The sequence below is a fragment of the Homalodisca vitripennis genome, chromosome X (assembly GCF_021130785.1).
Source record: "Homalodisca vitripennis isolate AUS2020 chromosome X, UT_GWSS_2.1, whole genome shotgun sequence".
In the NCBI taxonomy this organism is placed as follows: domain Eukaryota; kingdom Metazoa; phylum Arthropoda; class Insecta; order Hemiptera; family Cicadellidae; genus Homalodisca; species Homalodisca vitripennis.
In genome coordinates, this window is record NC_060215.1 from 75,859,501 (window position 1) to 75,877,299 (window position 17,799).

At 31.6% G+C, this 17,799-nt stretch overlaps 1 protein-coding gene across 22 annotated transcripts in view; it reads right to left on the minus strand.

Moving 5' to 3' along the window:
• Window positions 1-17,799, minus strand: part of LOC124369221 (muscle calcium channel subunit alpha-1-like) — a 413,179-nt gene that overhangs the window by 41,726 nt on the left and 353,654 nt on the right. For all 22 annotated transcript variants that reach the window (XM_046827077.1, XM_046827074.1, XM_046827072.1 and 19 more), the window contains 6 exons: window positions 11,249-11,437; window positions 7,866-7,977; window positions 3,935-4,089; window positions 2,874-3,098; window positions 1,377-1,581; window positions 217-350 (listed from right to left, as the gene is read on the minus strand). In XM_046827077.1, coding sequence (XP_046683033.1) covers window positions 217-350; window positions 1,377-1,581; window positions 2,874-3,098; window positions 3,935-4,089; window positions 7,866-7,977; window positions 11,249-11,437 — 1,020 coding nt within the window. The remainder of the gene's footprint in view (window positions 1-216; window positions 351-1,376; window positions 1,582-2,873; window positions 3,099-3,934; window positions 4,090-7,865; window positions 7,978-11,248; window positions 11,438-17,799) is intronic.

A 17,799-nucleotide genomic window follows, 5' to 3' on the forward strand; every position in this document is an offset into this window, starting at 1 on the left:
ACTAAATCTGAACTGAATGAGAGATAAGTTTTGGCCACATTAGAGGCCTTCCGATCGCATATCAGAAATTTTATTTGTCTTTAGGCCATAGTTGGCAGTTGGACATCATCATGATCATTTCATTAATGAAAAATAATAATAAATGAGCAAAAGGTTAAATTACTCAATACCAAAAACTATTATTACTATATGAAAAGTTTTTTTTTAGAGAATCACCTGTAAAGTAACTGTATTGTGTGACTCCTTGTCTCCATCTTTAAGTTCCTGTTCTTTTCTTTTCTTAAATCGCCTGAAATAATCTTGAATAAGGAATGTGGCATAAAACTTTCCAACAGTAACTTCATCGTCAACTGAAATCCAAAATTGCACAATATTTATCAATAGATTACAACAAATTTAAATGGACATCAACATTTACACTTTCAAAAATAGCAGATCATCTAAGAGTCGGCTGTGTAATAAAACAATCTTGAGTTTAACTTATATCTTATAATGTTCTTATAGCCTTAAAATTCTAACTCTGTTATACCCTTATTTTTGGTCAGAGAGTGATAAGAAATGTTCTTTTAAAATATGTGCTTAGTACACATTCAAGTGCTTTTTATTTTTGTTTGTAAAGCATATACTTTTTTAATGAGAGGCCGATCTCCTTCACTACTACAGAAAGAGGAGACCAGCCAGAAGATGAATTTGGGTACTTTTGGAATAATTAAACATTATTTTCAGAAACACAAAAGGATTTGTATACATGTATAATACACTTGGCCTAAAATAAAGGCGGAAAAGTGTTTCAAGGTAAATATTTATCTAATGATGATACAATCAAGATGGCCGTCAGTACAGCCAGTTGTTAACCCATACAATCCTCTACTGCCATACTTAATTTTCTTCCTTTAACATCTTGAGAATCAACCGTAATAGAACTCAAGTAGGAATTAGGAAAACATTCTCATAATGAGTAAAACATATACCATCTGATGTACACTTACTCAACAATTTTAGTTAATTTTCTGAATACAAGTGCAGTATGAGTTTAATTTAGATCAATCAGACCATAAATCAGTTCATAGCACAATCAAGATAAATTCTATATTTAAGAAACTTATTCAAAAGTTAAATCAGTCAGACATAATCTTAATTCTCATGTTTCCATACTTTTTACATAACCAACATCTAAGTCACCTGGTAGTTAAGCTTGGTAAAATAAGACATCTTTACTTTACTTGTTTACTTTTACTTTAAGTGAGCAATGTTTCAACTCAGTATCTCTACTGTAAAATTTATATGTTAATCAGTTATAAGGTTAAACCAATTCACAATATAAAATGAAGGCCACAACGTCATAGCTATAGAACAAAAAGTCATAATGATCTAACCGCCAGGAGGAGGGACTACTTGATCCAGGAGCTTAGGACTGGTTCTTTTCCAAATCTTCTTTATCACTGCACGAAGTTCCTCATTCGCATCATCAATGTTGCCTTCTGTTTTTATATGGAGAGATGTGCGTACCACAGCAAAGAGAGTAGCATTGAACAGCACTGTGCCATCGCTGTTTAGAGGCATATTCATTGACACTAACCGCTGAAAATGAAACACAGTGATGAATACAACAAATTATAGGAAACTATTAGGATGAATATATAAAATTTGTGTTCAGGAAGTACATTTTAGTAAAAAACAGGAAAAGCTCAAGTTACAAAAAAACCTTAAAATATTTTCTAAGTAATTACTCCTGTTCTAAATTTGTTGTTGAACATTTTCCATGTTTATTGAAATATTTCACAAGTAATTATACATGTTGATGTTGCTTTCATCATTTAAGAACGATATGTTAAATTAGCATTTTCAATGATTCTGCCTTATTAATGTCCCAAGCATTAGCAAAGTTGCCTCTAGGGGTATTGTGATGCATGGTGTTGAGTGCCTCATACAGCAAATTTTGCTTGTTGAGTTTTTAAATTACAAGGAAAAATTAAATTATGCATTTAAAATTAATGTCATGAATCTGATAAAACATGTATCCAATCCTTTCTTACAACTATGCCTTGCATGTATTGTCAGCTAATCAGGCATAGTTTCACCACTATACCAGTATGTGATTAACTGTAGTTGTACTTTCTTCACCATAGTCAGTTTTAAATTTTTGATGCTGTATACTTAATACTTTTATTATATTAGATATATGTGATAAGTATTTATATTTCTAATACATATCTACTATAAATAGTTTCACAAAGAGTAAATTTTTTTGTATAACTAATGTGGTACTTATTTAATTCAAGATATACAACTAATACGAACAACCTAAATGGGTATAACATAATGTAATAAATATAACAACAAGTTAACAGCAGGACTATGCAGATGTAAAGACTAACTAAAGATTACAATTGAAAACTACTATGTATGTTTCATAATAAGAATTCCTAAGTAATCAGCCATTGAATAATAATAATTTGTTTATGTTGATAAATAAAACAGTTAAATTTCTTTCTTTTATAAAACAATGTGCTCTAATCAAAATATCACTTCACTAGCTTAAAAAAATAATTATAGCAGAATGGTTAAAGACATAATAGAGTAAGAGGTAAAAATAATTGTACAGTGGAACTGTTTGTGGCAAATCCTAATCACTCAACTAAGTTGCTATACTAAACATATCTTTTTAATTCACAGCATGCCACTTTATTTTATATCAATTGAAAAACACAAAATTCGTAACTGATAACTATAGCTTTGTATGAGTCAATAATATAGTGATCTGAAAATGACTGAACAGTTATATAAAATAAACAGTATTAGTTATTGAACCTAACCATCTTTTCTGATGTCAGCTCAGCACAAAACTGTAAATGATAAATCAAGATCACTACCTTGCAAGCCACTCGATGAGGGCAAAGTTTTCCAAAACCAAGAGGTGGTGAAATCTTCCGCAACAGTGTAACAACATCTAGATGTTTGATTCTGCCTTTGGCATCTGGGTCATATTCACTCCACAACCGAATAAATTCATCCAAATGATGAGGACCCAAGATTGACCAATCACGTGTTAAATAGTCAAAGTTGTCCATAATAACAGCAACAAACAAATTAATGATCTGAAATCAAAACAAATCATGAATAATAAACAAATGTGTAGTTTAAAAAGTTATATCATCAAAAAAAGAGATTCAGTATATTAAAACTCTACTTGATAAACAAGATATAATCAAATATCTCAAAACATGATTGATAAATAAGTAGTTACTTCATATTCTTCAATTGAAATCAAATAAAACTTTCTTGGGCTGACAAATTGTAATTCTAATTTCAATATCCCAGTTGATTAGGGAAAATTATTGCACAAAATAAGAACTCTACTTTGATAAAAGTTTCATCAAGAGCTGAGAGGCAGGTACTCCAGTTCCAGTCAATGAAATATATTTTTTGTGGTGATTTCTTTAACTTTATATGGAATAGGAAATGAAGTCATCCAAGTATTTAAATTTTAGTATAGATTCCAAAGAGAAGAGATGAAAGGGATGGACAAAGGATGAAAATAGAGGAGCTCACATTTATGCTCCATCCATTTAGAAAGGAGATCTTTGGAAGCTAGGTCTGCATTTGGTGTAGTGAAAAATTTTTCAACGCTCTGAAAAATGTGTATTTTTTATTTATTTATTGGTAGTGATTTACAAAAATATTTATTTCCTTATGTAAGACTTCAATAATTTGTTAAAACTATATAGAAAAACGAATGCTTTTCTTTTCTAAGAAGTGATAAATACCAATAATAACATTTTAGGACCAATATATCATTACCTGAAATTTTGAGTTTTGCATAAAAATTTGAAACTTATATTGGATCAGCAGATAATTAGTGATAACAGCAGATATCTTTATATCTTGGTTCAACATTAAAGATTTTACAAATATAAATTAGTTAATTACTCACCAAAAAAGAACAGAGTACATAAAATGAAATGAAGTAAGGAAAGGCTATATCAGATCCACATCCTTCCTTGTTATCCCCTTCCCCTGTCTCCTCATCGCACAACACAATGTTGGGGCGGTGGGAGCAGTCCAGCATGATTTCTTGCCAAGCTTCACCTGCACACACACTGTATGTTAATTTGTTTAATGGGTGAAAGAAATTTCAAATTTAAAAACATTGTAATCAGTTTACAGCCGATTTAATTCTTTAAATTAAAAATATACAGTTCAAAACCATTAACATAATATTGTTTAAGTATATGAAAAATAGGAACTAGAGTTGTTGATCATTGAGGTAGTGTAAAAATATAAAGTAGTATTTGTGTTAATCACATACATTTTTTGTGAGATTTGTAGCATTGAAATAAGGATTCATGCATTCAATACCATGCAGTCGTATTAAAGTGAAAGAAAACAGAGAACTATTAAAAATAATCAAATAGTTTTTAAAACTACGACGGTCTTCCAGAAAGTAGTACCCATTAGCAGTACATGAAGCGATGACGATGAGCATAGCCGCTGGGAAGGGTCAGTGGCTTGTCTTACTGCTCTGTGCGAGGTTGTGTGACGCTAGCATTGCCTGTGTTGTGTCAGTGATCGTTTATAATGTTTAAAAAATTGAGAATGCCACCAGTTGTGAAGTGAGGACCGTGATTAAATTTCTTAATGCACGAAATGTTCGACCTTGTGATATTCATCGCCAATTAAAGGAGATGTATGAAGACAATTTGATGGCCCTGGTGTCGCAACTTCAATCTGGGGAGGGGGAATACACATGATGAGGAGAGTTCAGGGAGACCATCTGTCATTACAGATCAACTGCTGAGCTCAGTAGACGAATGCGTGAGGAGCGAACAGCGCGTCACAATTGATGAACTCTGTGAACATTTTCCTAATGTGTTGAACAATTGTTCATGAAATTGTCAAAGACCACCTACATTATTCAAAAATCTGTGCAAGGTGGGTCTTCACATACTTACAGATGAACACAAAACCAAGCATATGCCTGCAGCACTGACGTTTCTGGGACGTTATTCCGATGAAGGAGACTGTTTACTGACTCATATCATTACTGGGGATGAAATATGTGTTTGTTATGCATCACCTGAGAGTAAACGACAGTCAATGGAATGGCATCATGCTCATTCACCAACCAAACCAAAAAAATTCAAGACAGTTCCGTCCACCATGAAACTCATGGCAACCATTTTCTGGGATCAACAAAGTGTAATGCTCATTTATTTTGTGACCCATGGAGACATGCTAATGCATATTGTGAAATATTAAAGAAATTATGGCAGGCAATACCTGATCGACTGCGAGGTCTATTGTCTACAGGCATCATTCCCTTTCATGACAATGCCAGGCCTCATGAAGCTCCAATAACACAACAAATTTTGCAACAATTTAAGTGGGAAACGTCAGAAATTAAACAAGGCATGACTAAGTATCTCAATATGTTGTCAGCGGAAGACTATGGAGCTGGAATACAAAAACTAGTCACATGTTATGATAAATGCCTAAATTTGCTTGGAGATTATATGGAGAAGTAGTGTGAAGTAAGTTCTTTCCAATAAAAATGTTTGTATTTGTAGTATCACTAGATAAAGGAATACAACATTTTCCAATATATAATTTTTTATTTTGTGCAAGGCCTTTCTGAATCAAAGATTCCATCATCAGGCACTTAACAAAGAAGTGAAGTGTCTGATGATGGAATCTTTGATTCAGAAAGGCCTTGCACAAAATAAAAAATTATATATTGGAAAATGTTGTATTCCTTTATCTAGTGATACTACAATTACTCGTTTTTCCAATGCTCCAAGATTCTACATGTTTGTATTTGTTAATATTTATTCCTGTGTCTTTATTGCATAAACGGGTACCACTTTCCGGATGCCTCTCATACGTGATCTAATGTTTGTTTTAGAGTCCCACTAGGGTCGATTTTGGGTCCAATTATATTCTTAATCTACGAAAACAATCTCCCTGAAGACCATCCTCCTTATGTCAAACTTTTTGGTGATAATACAAGTGTTGTCGTAATTAATAAAACACAATCAATAGAATCACCATTGTTAAGCTTTATAAAATGGTTTAAAACAAATGGTCTTTTACTAAATGAATAAAAAATGAACATTATACAATTTCAAACTAGATGAATAATCAACTAGACAGTAATAAAAATAATGTCTCATACTAATAAATTTGAAGGAATATTAATTGATCATACATTAAGTTTTAAAGAACACAACCAATGTTTGTCAAAAAAGTTAAATTAATTTAGATTTGCAAAGAGGATTTTAGCTTATACACTTTCTCTTAAAAGTTATAAAACTGTATTTTTTTCTACATCCAATCTGTTTTTAAAATATGTATTATTAATGTGGGAAACCTCAAACAGTTCAGAAAACACTTTTAATGCTCAGAAAAATGTGATGATAGCAATGATGAGGACAGTAACATAGCTAGATTCAAACCTACTAACTAGACCTTTATTCAAACAAACTAAACTTTTTAAGTATAACATACCTATATGCATAAAATGTTCATATCACTATACAGAGATCCCTTATCATTTGACAATTTCAAGCAAAAAAATATGTAAAACAATAGACATAAAACTATTTTTAATTATTGAATACATAATTTGTATCTTTTTGAAATAAGTTCACTATATATTTTTATATAACAAACTTCCAATAAATTTTAAATTTCTAATGTTACTTTATTATAGTATTAGTATTTTATATTTTCTGGCAAACTTTTGTCAAACAAAGATCTTTTATCTTTATCTTATTTTGGAGCATCTTGAAATTGGGCCCACTGAAAAACATAAACTTATGAAGCTTCCCTAGATCCCCTAATTCTGCTAGAAAGAAGTGGTAGAAAGAAATATTTAGATGCTATATTTGGTTCCCATATAAAATGGGTAAATCAAACATTTTTCTTAAAAAATTACACAAAACTATAAATTTGCTTAGATGAAGCTGGGTGACATTATTAATTTTGAAGAAACTAGGAAAACAAAAGATTAAATGCTATCTTTATATAATAGCTGTCTACAATTAGGGTGAGCTTATATCTTAATAGTTCAAATTTGGTTTAAAAATCTATGCTGTAGACTGTTTTTTGTGAAGTGTAGACTATATCACTCTGAGCTAATGTTTGAAGAAATTAAAATTATAGCAACTGAAAAAATGTTATTTCAATCAATTATTAATCAATCAGTTTGTTGTCATTTAAAAGGAAAAAATATTCTATAACGTCAAAACATGTAGTAGAAAATTAGGCAATTTTGTAAAAAAGCTCAAATCAAAACAGCTGACAAAAGAATAAAAAGAAGTTTTACAGTATGTTAATGAAATATATTTTCAGGGGTCGACATGGTCTTTAATGAGTTGACTTAAGGAAACAATATTTTTTAATGTAATATTATTAAATAAAATACATATTTTCTAATAAAATATATCTTAAGGACTTTTTTATAGCTAAAAACATGTAATTTTCTCCAGTAATCTTTTATGAACCTACTATACAAATTCATATACTTGTGTTAACAGTTTTTCTTTGGGCCTGATTATAAGACGCCCCTAAATTCTGCTAATCTCTCTTTGTATGATGATATACAACATTTTATTTTATCAGAATAGACATCTTATAAAAGCTGACGAAACTTTTGTTTTATTTTAAAAATTCCAAATAAATTATTCCAATAAAAAATTGATTGCACCGCCTAAAAGGTTAAGGTTATGTATAGCTAGTGAGATATGATTATACAACCCTCTGGGGAGGAACATGGAGGTTGTATATTTCCCTGTAAATCTTAAATATACATGTAACTATACTCATAAGGAATATACCATCAAACAGATTATTTGTTTAAGTTTCACCTGTAGCTGACCGGAACAAGACCAAAACGGCTTGAGGGAATGTATGGAAGTGATTGTTCCTGTGGATGTGCGATTCCTCTGCTGAAGAACCTAGTCTAATCCTCCCAAAAACCTGGAAAATTGTGAAAATGAAACACAGAAATATTATTTTTTATGAAGTTTCAACTGTCTACAATTTACTGAACCTAATCACTGATCAGGCTACATATATTTTATGATAAAATTTCAATTACTTGAGTTACAGATGAAGTGTTACAGAGAAAATGCTCTATAACCTTATTTCCAAAGTATCTTAACTACTTTAAAATAAATTGCGAACAACAAATTTCTATAGTTACAATTAATAAGCTTTGATGTTAGATCCGCTTTTCACCTATCCGATATACTTGAAAATTCTAATAACATTGCCACATAAGTTCACATTTACAAATTAACTGGCATTGTATGAAAGTACACATAACACAAAATACCCTCCACTGTCACAAAACCAGTTTTAGGTTAACAGGGATATGTAAATTCAACTTCATTTCATTTAAAACAATTTAATTTTCATTTCATCTTGTAAGAAATATTGACAGACTCACAATGCAGCTATCTTGCCAAATCAACATTAAAAAGCAATGACTAGTCTTCAATTGCTTCTTTCACCAAGTGCTTGCTGTACAAAATTCCTTTTGTTAACAGAATAAGTGAAAATCACTTGGCACTAAGTCTGAACTGATTTATGGTGGGTAATCAATCTTTTTCCCATCAAAATAAATTCATCAGATTTTGGGTTTGATTGTCAGAAGGGGCCATAGTATGGGAGCCGAGAGCCAATTTTCACTGTCTAAGCATATGACCCAGTTCTTCTTGAAATCAAAAAAGGAATATTTTCCAAGAAAGAAATTGATCATCACACTTCTAGTTTTGGTTGAGGTTGAACTGGGAGGGTATCAAAAGTTTTAAATATATGAAACAATAATTATTTTTCTGCATTCCATTAAAAAAACACACACACACATGACTTTCTGCACTGATAAAGTCCTTTGTTTTAAGTTTTTTTGCATATACAGGAAACTTTAAATACTGGCAAAAATACAGTTTTAAATAAAGACCCAACGGTTTCCTTTGAGCATAAAGTAGCGAAAATCTTAAGAAAACACAAAAAACTCATAAATTAAGACCCAAATTAACTCCTCACCCTCTCCACTCTAAAATTCCCCTTATGTATAGCCTTCCCAAAATTCACAAACCTAGTATCCCTCTCCGGCCTACAATGAGTTGTCATGATTCACCTTACAGGAAATTTGGATATTTTAATGCCATTGGTAGGAAGAATAAAAAATTTTATAAAAAAATTCTAGGGATTTTGTGGAGAAGTCAAAATTACTGAAGTTGACTGAAACTGACAAGCTAGTAAGTTTTGATGTTGAAAATATATTCACAAATGTGCCTGTTCCGAAAACTCTCAAAACCATTAAAACCATGTTTCAAAGAAGACCTAACATTAAATGAAAGGACTAAATTTCCCTTGTCAGCAATTATGGATCTATGCACTCAATTGCAATTATTATGAGTTAGAGGGTCTAATTTACGTCAAGATGAGGGATGGCAATGGTTCTTCACTGTCTCCTATTTTCACCAATATATTTATAGAGGAATATAAGCAAAAAGCCTTGGCTTTAGGTTGCACGGTTGGTCAACATAAATTCAGAAATTCACATACGGAAATCGAAATTTTGAATGACTAGTCTTTATCTTTTGCGATCATTGATGGTCAGCGTGATTGTGGTTTGTCATGGAAATTTCAGTGTTGTTATTCATTGAATTTTTGCCGTACTTCACTTTATTGTCAATGAAGTCTTGCTGCAAAAATTTACCTTGCTGTCAGAATAAGATTCATTGAACGTATTTCATAGTTGGTGAACTGATTATTTGTTTTAAATACTTTTAACTGCAACTATAAACAGTAAACTGTAACAGTATCACGTAATTTTTTTAATGCATAAGGCATTCCAGGAGTTGGTAGGCATTCATGGTTGGATATTCTCATGGTATTCAATAACTTACGTTGAAACTTTACTTACTTTCTAAATAGCCTTTGTATTATGAATTTATTTTCTAAACAAATTGCTCAAAAAAGTTTTGTGACATTTTTTGTGTACATGTATGTTGCATATGTATAAAATGTTTCTATTAAATTATATATACAGTCAAAAATTTTAAAAGACAACCATACACATAGTTTAAAAATTGTAAAGTAAAAGTAAAAGTAAAGAATGTCTTATTTTACCAGGCGAAGTTAGGGCTAAGAAGCCCTCTCTAACACACTTAACCTGGGGACCAACGGCTTAAAGGTGACTTCCGAACCACCACCAATGACCGGGCAGGCGGGCCGCTTGCAAGGACAGGATCGCTCAGTGGTCAACTGTCCAAGCAGCAGCCACGCTCGGCGTTGCTTGATCTGGTTATCTTGCGATAACCGCCGTACCCACTACACTGCGCCATTGGCAAATTGTATACCTGTCATACTTATCAACAAATAGGTTCACTTCTGGCTGGTTTATATCTGCCAGTAGAATCTACACTAAGTACAGGAAAACCCGATTTTATCATTAAAATCATGAACCACAATTGTCTACATATTGGCGACGTAATCTGATTAATAAGTCTATTTTATTGCAAAGGTGATCGTTGAAGTGAGTAGGCCTCCTTAATTACAGAAAGTTTTTGGAAACCTAAATACAGGGGAGAGCCCATCCTCTGTCCGTTGACCAGTACAGCTTGAAACAGAGGAAGACTACCCTTCTTCAAGGATGGTATGACTGATATCTGACCAAGGAGGGTATGTGCCCATTATCTATACTCATGGTGGTTCTATTCTTAGATCTTGGCAGAAGGTGGCCCCAATCACCCCCCAATACTCATCCTGAATATCCTCTCACTCTGAAAGCCTTGCAAAAGATCTCATGGATTGAATTGTAGCACAAGGTTTCCACAGCTTCTTGTCCTAGTTAACTAAAAGCTTTCCAAACTAGACGTCTAAAAATTGAATCCAGCCTCAAATACTAGCAGGGATTTATTAACAAATAGAATATTCATGATTATAATTATCTTGAAACCAATAGTGAATTACTGATCCCTTTTTATTAAAATGGAGTCAAACTAAGAGTATGATACCTGAAACACTCTAACTAAAATCAAACTCTGGATAAAACATGTCATGTAAAATGAGCTGAGTTGTTAGTTTGAAAATAACAATAATAAACTTATGTGATTCTATTTTTGGTGCAAAGAATTCATTCTAGATCAGTGATATTTGCAGAGTTATTCAAGCCAATATCTGGTCAAAATGTCACATTAAATCTTACAGAATCAAGAAAAAATAACAGTATACCGACCTGCATTCCAATGACAGCATAGATGAAGAAAAGCATGATGATAAGCAGAGCTACATAAGGCAGAGCTTGAAAACTCTTTATGAATGTCCACAGCAACGTTCGGATACCCTCTCCTCGACTGAGAAGCTTCACCAGACGCATCACACGAAACAGCCGAAAGAAGTTTACTGATATTAGACTGGAACCTGGCTGTAAAAAAATTGACAGTGCTTACATCAAGTACAGTTTTGTGTTATGCTCTCCTTAACTTGCATAACACTTTAAATCTCATATATATTCCAACATTAGCTTTGTGAATAACATGCAAATAATGCACATTCAAAGCTTAGTTTGCAAATCCTAAAAACGCTTGCGTCTGGCTACTTACATTTTGTTGGTATAGATATTATTTAGTTTCTATGACAACTTTCAAATTTAATTTATAAATCACATTTTTAACAACACTGTATTTTTAGAGAATCAATTTATACTATACAATTTACCTTATGCGTCTATATATTACAAGTATTAATAATAAATATAAGTATATATAATTTATCTGTGTAATTAAAGGCCTGCACTGCCCCACCTTAATATTTATGAACCTAGTAATGATGTATCAATTAGTGAACTATTTACTTATTTAAATTATTAATAGATTTATCATACAAATTCGGATTACCACTTATAAAAATACATACAATTTAACTATTCTAAGATGATTATGAAATTAAATGAAATATATAAAAATAATAATATTAATTATAAACTATTGTTATAAAATGTTGAATTTAAAAATAAAAATTATATAAACTACATAAATTTTACAAATACCAAACAAATAATTAAAAAAGGCTTCAGACAATATTCATAAATTTATCTAAAGCATAATAATTACGAGATAAGCACAGAGATTGGCACTACACAATTATTGTGTAGTGCCAATAACACAGTCCAGGGGATACAGTGGTTATCACAAGATAACCAAGTTAAGCAATGTTGAGTGTGGCTGCTCCTTGGATGGGTGACCACTGGCTGAGCGATCCTGTCCTAGCACTAAGCCCACCTGCCCAGACAAAAGTCATATTTAAGCTGTTGGATCCAGGATAAGTGTTGTAGAGTGCTTCTTATCTTTGTGTATGCTCTTCTTCAGGGTTTTGGGTTTACAAATATTGAGGTTCTCTGGAAGAATTTCGAAGAGTCTAGCATGACTGCAGATTGGCATCTTAGAATTTAAATGTGTTGTATATGCTGCTAAAGAGAGATTGTTTTGTAATCAAACATTGTTGCTATGTATTTTGGCAGTATTCAGCAAGTGTTCTCTTAAAGTATTAGTAGCTATTTATTATTAAAAATGTATGAGATACACAATGCAGAACTCAAAAGATATGAAGGCTTGTAAAAAAAAAAAACATAACACAAGTTAGGATGAAATAATATCAATAGTGTAAAATATAGATATAAAATATAAATATAATAAAAATATAGGGGATAATTTTAGATAATTTAGATACATTTAGGGATAGCAAAATGACTAAGAGATAATTAAGCTGATTAATACTAAGAGATATTCCTGTAGCTTGGGATCATTTCATAAATTCACTTTTAAAAATTTATTCAACAAGTTATCACTTTGAAGCAGAATAATTATTCCTATAAAGATTTCATAAAACCGTTGATTCATATTTCCAGAGTGTTTTAAATTCTATATTTGTTACTTGTGTCTTCATGGCATTGCCCTACAGAATAAATGGAAGTTATGAGATACTCTATTTCAGCATAGATTAAGAGCTAGCTGAAATGAAATGACTAAGTTTTGTCCTATAAGAATAATGTTAAACTTACAACACTGTTACACCGTTATTTATAGTCATAGAACTATGGTTGATGTCTCATTTTAGAGATATGATTAATACAAATACAATTTCTTTTTAATTTTTATTTTAAAGTTTATAATTTTTTAGTATTCCAACATTAAAGTAAAAAAATGTTTGAGATAATTTTATGAAAAAACCAACAAAAATGTTTACAAATCTAAAAAAAGTTTGGATTTTTATTGATTATATTTTTTAAATGAGACACCTCCCATTATTCTACAATGAAAAATGAGGTTGTAACAGCGTTCGAAGTTTAACATTGTTCTTATGGAGCTAAAATCAAGATGACCACCAGTACAGCCGGCTCTTGAAATTGTCAGACATACAGGTATAAACCTTTATAGATTGGTTGTAATTTTTTTAAACAATTCTCTATGAATAAAAAAATGATGATATAAGTAAGTTCAAAAAATAACTTGTAAAATGGCTGGTGGAAAAATGTTTCTAAGACATAAATGACTTTAGAATTAGAACAAACCCAGACAATTGATTATGTGGTTAATTTATGAATTTAGTATTTAAATCACTTTTAACTCTTAGGTTTTAAGTTTAATTATCTATGTGTAATTATAGCTGATAGGTCCTACACCATGTCAATCAATGATTTGAATGGACTGCTTATATCAAATAAATGGCATCCCAAGTATCCCTAAGGACAATGATGACTATTGAAAGAAATATTAATCTCAGCATTTAATGTTGCTGGATCACAGCCAAGCTGTATTTCAATAGGGATGACGATGGTTGGCCTTACCTATTCACTAAAAAGCACACAAGTATTTCTGAGACCAGTGGTCTTTGAAATTTTACTTCATCTATGGATTCCTTTCCATGCCAAGGTATGAAAATAATTCTTTTGGGATAAGAATACTTGGCCTCTCGAAGCACATAGTATAAATATCAACTGTTTTCTGTGGTTTTGTAAAGTTTAACTCTCATTAAATTCTGTAGATTATATGTGATTTTATAACAATTTAAAACTATCTGTATCTACAGCACTTTTAAATCCACTTTAACTTGTTCAACCTCTTTCCTCTTCCCACAGTGACACAGGAAGATGTTCATACATCACATTATCAAATTATAAATTGCATTTTTGTGTTTACAAATTTATGAAAAGTTTGATATATTAAAATTGTTTACAAAGTCAATACTTTTCATTATTAGTTCACACATATATAACACTACAAACAAAAAGTTCTCTCATATGAAAGATACACCCCAAATTTTAAGTTGGAAGACAGTTCCTTTCACAATCTGGTAACTTCAGACAATCTATGATAAGAATTTCTTCTGTACAGCACTCAGTGCGTAAGGAGCATAGTATTCACTCCTCTGCACAACAGCTCTGTTTAATCCCAGTCCTTGTTCCAGCTAATAAACATTGAAACATCTAACAAAAATCTTTATAGTTGAAAAACTGAACAATTTCAACACCAACATTCTCTTGTTATCCTACTGTACTCAATGCCATTAAAAGTACAAGAGTGACAGTTTTATGAGTAAAATAAACAATTAATTAGATATTCTTACCTCTGTAAAATCCTAAAACAATCGTGATGTGTTGTCAAAATTTATATGTTTAGGAAATTATTCCATCATCAGACTACAGAATAAAATATGATCCACCAAACGGCTTCATTCTTACATATAAAATCATATAAGACATAAAACACAACAAACAAACACTCATTTGACAAAAACGTATTAAAGGTGTGTGCTCACTGTTGATTTTGGATTTGATGGAGGTAATAATACCTAATTAATTGTCAATTAAATCCAAAAGGGGCATTACCAATGAATTAAAATAAACAATACTTTGCTGAGTTTCAGAAGCATAGGGTTGATTTCAGTCCAATATTGAAGTATTGGCACAATCAAAATAAGCAATAAAATTTCCAGAATAGTTCAAATACTAAACCATCCCAAACATCCTTTCTAAAAGATGGAATTTGATACAGCGAATGGGGTACAGAGAGAATAAAAAAGCTGAGAGTTACTTCAAAAACAGGTAATGTTGGAGTACTTTAAACACCTTTTGGAAGTCAAGATGGTTAATCATAATATCATCTCCCGATGGCCGAGCGGTCTAAGACGTTGGACTTGAGTCTGAGCTAGAGATAGCGCAGGTTCGAATCCTGTTTGTGACCGTTGCACTTTTTATCAGTACCATCGACCTTGTACTGTATCGACTCTCCCCTTTATTCTGTTTGATAAGATCCTCGCACAGGCCAGTGGCCCATGAGGACGGGCAGAATAAGGCATAAAAGGAAAAAAAAAAAAATAAATAAATAAAAAAAAAAAATCTTCATGTTTTTGATCAACCGTAATACTGACTATTGCTAAAAACTATCATAAGTTTGTTACAGTCAAATAACATTTGATGAAACTGAGGAGATATAAAGTGGCAGACTTTATTATGAACAAAGTTGCTAATAATCTCATGATCTTCACCATAGTGTGGGTATAAGAAAGCAGATCTCTAACCTAGTAATCACAGGTTCAATTCCAGGGGGTTATACAAATTTGTAAATGGGTGTAGACTCCGTTCCGTTAAAAATATTACTTATAATAAATTAAAATTTCACTGCATTCCTTTACAAAATCTTATTGAATTTAAATTATATGACACCATCAACAAAAATAGGTAAAAATTCAAGAAAGTCCACTATCTTTCTTTGGAATAAGTCTAACCATCAGTGCTCCATATAGGAGGAATTTGTCCTCTCATACTGGAAAAATTCTCCACACTATAAACTTGACCTGAAAAAACCGCAGGAGCTATGATATTCGATATTCTTTTGATAATACCAGGAAAGGCAGGAATACCACAAGCATTTAAGTTCTTTACAGCAGACTGGACAGCATTAAAGGACAAAGTGTGAATGTTTAGCATTTCAAGCTACTGGCGTAACTGCTTATCAATGAAATTGATGGGCGGAAGTGAAGAACTAAAAAACCTTTGAGCATTATACTGTGATTATTGGCTTAATAACCACTTCTTTAGTAATATTTATAGTCAAAGCTAGCTTTCTTACAATTTGAAAAATTTGATTGCTATTGAAAAATTGCATGACAATAGTGTTGTCATTATAATAACTCAATGAGAAAAATGTTGTTACAAATGAGGTTTTGCACTGTGACTTACATGGCACAAATTAAGGGTTAATACTTTGTTGGAAAAGTCATCCTCTATCATTACAAAAGAATTTATTTTTGTTTTTGACATTTTGAAATACATTGGAAAAAAAATTGTATTCACTTGGACTTCTGACTGTAATGACTTCAGGCATGCACCTTTTCTTAAATTCTCTCCTTGCTTAGTCAATACAAAACAAAATAAACTACACAATGTAAAATTAAAATTATTCATTTATTTTGTTACATTCAAAACATATTTAATACAGTTATTTGTTTAATCTTTAAGCATGGAGACAAGATACCACAAACAATAATTTAGGTTTTGTTATCAAAATAAAAAATAAAAGTTTAGACATTAAATGAGCACTGGTTGAATGATGATTTAAATACATTTTTTAAAGCAGATGTGCTTTTAATAAAAACAATCATTAACACACAAGAATGTTTTATTGTTGTCACCAATTGCAGTTTTAATTATACCTATTTTTGAAATTAAAATTTGTAAATGTTTATTGGTTAAATTGTCATTTATAGTTTTTAATGTCAGTATCTTTGGCTTTTAATTGAAATATGTATCAAAGCTCTAGGGCATATTTTGTGCGGCCTTCAGCAGAACACTTATATGACCACAGATTACCTGATATATCATACTATCCCATTATATTTATAGGAAAGAAATTTATCTCTGCAACCTATCCTGTTTGGCTGCTTCAGGAAAAATTCAAAGGATACCAAAGAGGGCAATTTATTCTGTTTTGCTCTTCCACAATAGGTTTAATTCAGCTTCCAAAAGAGGATTTCATGACACAAAGGGTAAAGTGTTCTCTATAATTACTTAAATTGGTCACGGTTATTTGGAAAAATCTCAATCTCTGCACTATACCCTGTCTCAGTAATCAATGATCAGCTTTCACATGATCATCACCTAAAACACAAAAATAAACAGCAACATTTTCTTTGCCATCAGTGAGATAAGTCATGATCATTGGAAGAAACCCCGTCCTCACAACTAATCGTTTCTTGTTACCCCAGGATTTGCCCTATGCTATCTCCAAGAGGAGTGACACCTGCAACACTGACATGTATAATCTAATCTAGAATTACTGAAAGAAGTTATGATTATTGGAAGAAACCCTGGTCTCTTCACTCTGTCCTGGCTAACTGTTTCTGGAAAAAAATTCCACATGACAATCAACTAAGATGTACTAACGTTAACAGCTAAATTTTCCATACCATTATTGAGATAGTTCATAGTCACCACAAAAAAACCACATCCTGCAACACATCCTATGTTTTTACAATGCCTATTATGTGGAACATGTTCTAAGTGCCTACAAGATGAGCATTATCAAGTCATTAACTGCAAAATTTCCTCTACCATGAAATAAGTAAGTAATGATCATTTGAAAAAATGCCAATTTCCACATTCCATCTTTCTTCACTAAAGGCTATATATTCCACTAGACACCCAGCAAGGGTATCATCCAGAAACCTAACAGCAATGTCCTCAAGCGGCGGTAATAAAGACTCCTTATAAGAAATAGCAAAACAAAT